This window comes from Tigriopus californicus, chromosome 11 (genome assembly GCF_007210705.1).
Source record: "Tigriopus californicus strain San Diego chromosome 11, Tcal_SD_v2.1, whole genome shotgun sequence".
NCBI lineage: Eukaryota > Metazoa > Arthropoda > Copepoda > Harpacticoida > Harpacticidae > Tigriopus > Tigriopus californicus.
In genome coordinates, this window is record NC_081450.1 from 3,805,696 (window position 1) to 3,807,468 (window position 1,773).

Genomic DNA, 1,773 nt, shown 5'->3' on the forward strand with positions numbered 1-1,773 from the left:
TGGTAAAAACGAGCTCCAAATATGAATGTAATAATGCACTGAAATGAGCAAAACGTTCAAATATTAATTGCAAAAACGCAATAAATAGTTTTTGTAAAGTTCTTTTCATTTTGAAGTATGGAGGGCGAAGGAAGGTCCAAAAGGCACCTTTTTGCTCTTTAGGATGAGCTAAACTCAACGAAATGTTGAATTTCAAAGCAGACTCATATCTACAACTTCAAAGTGAGGTTCATAATTGGAAGCATCTTGAAACCATGAATGGTTTGTTAAGCCAAAACCATCAGTGTGTGATATTCTAAATTCAGTGGAAAGATAGCTTACGGCATACATCATAGAACTTCAGTAACTTATCAGTGCCAACTATAACTTGCATTCCTAAGAGATGGTCAAAATAATGAAACTTGCTAGAAGTGGAAGCATTGCACAAAAACTAGATCAATATTTTTTTTCATCCTTCAATAATTTTGGGAAAATGACATGCAAAGAATTCACATAACAAAGGCCCTTGATTTCACTTCTAGGTCATTTTTTGGTCCAAATTCAGTAAGCTAATTCAGTGTGGCTAATGAAAACTTAATTTAACCTACATTGTGTCTGGAAAGTCCGCGGAAAATTTTACACTTTATATGAAAATGCTTATAAAATGAGTTGAACTATATATTCTGAAAATTTTCTTTATTAACATATCTCGATACACATATTTAGACTAGTTTTTTTCAAATATGCCCCCCTCAACAGCAATGCAGCGCTCGAGTCTGGACCTGAACCTGCTGCAGACGGACTTCAGCAGGTTGGTGTCCACGTTGGCCCACTCCTTGTTTACTGAAGACTTCAGGGAATCAACATTGCTATGGTAAGCAGCACAGGCCTTCTTCTCCACGGCGCTCCACATCCAGTAGTCCAAAGGGTTCAGGTTTGGGGAGTTGGGAGGCCAAAGTTCCTTGGACCAGAATCCTTTGGACCATAGCATTTTGCTGATGTAGGCCTGGGTGGCCTTGGAGGTATGGGCAGGTGCCCCATCTTGGGTCCAGGTCCACTTCCCGATGCCATAGGTCCTGTTCAATGCTGGGAAGATCTTATAGGCGAGCAAGTTCTTGTACTTGGAAGTGTCCATAATGCCTTCGATCCAGTATGGGGAAAGGCTTTCCCATCTGAACCGACAACTCCCAGCATCATGGCACTGGCCGGGTGCTTAGTCGTCCACATACTCAATTCCTGGATCTACGTCCTCAGGCCTCTTGGCGATGTAACGGGTCGCCCTGCTGTTGCTGATGGCGTCTACAGTAAATATCTTCTCATCAGAGAAGATGAGAACCCGATCAGTGCGTCTTTTGCACTTTTTAAGGAGCTTCTTGCACCTGTCCAGCCTCTTCTGCCTCTGCAGAGCTGTGAGACCTTGAACTTTGGTGCAGGCCCTCGACTTGAGGCCCAAGTCCTTCCTCACGATCGTGGAGATGGCCGTCTTGTCAATGTTGAGCTCCCTGGCGAGCTTCTGGATAATGTTCCTCGGGTTGGCATCAATGGCATCATTCACGGCCTTGATATTGCCTTCAGTGCGAGCTTTGCGAGGTCTTCCACTCCTGGGTCGATTGGAGAAGTCTTTGAACACGTTATACAGGCTCTTGACTTTGTACACTATGCTCTTGGAGACCATGAAGCGCTCTGCGATGTCCTTTACAGCATCTCCGGCGTCAATGCGCGCGGCAATCTTTTTCCGCACCTCTTCCATTCTTGCTTTTCTTTTGAATGAAAATAGCTACAGCTGACCAAGAC

The 1,773-nt window shown here is 44.0% G+C and overlaps 1 protein-coding gene across 1 annotated transcript; it reads right to left on the reverse strand.

The window, feature by feature from the left end:
* Positions 1-1,192: 1,192 nt before the first annotated feature.
* LOC131890706 (uncharacterized) lies at positions 1,193-1,729 on the reverse strand. The gene has a single exon (XM_059240112.1). The coding sequence runs from the start codon at positions 1,727-1,729 to the stop codon at positions 1,193-1,195; it is 537 nt and encodes a 178-aa protein (XP_059096095.1).
* Positions 1,730-1,773: the final 44 nt, after the last annotated feature.

What these genes read in the sequence shown, in the direction of transcription:
- LOC131890706 (XM_059240112.1), bottom strand. Translation starts at nt 1,729, where the DNA reads ATGGAAGAGGTGCGGAAAAAGATTGCCGCGCGCATTGACGCCGGAGAT.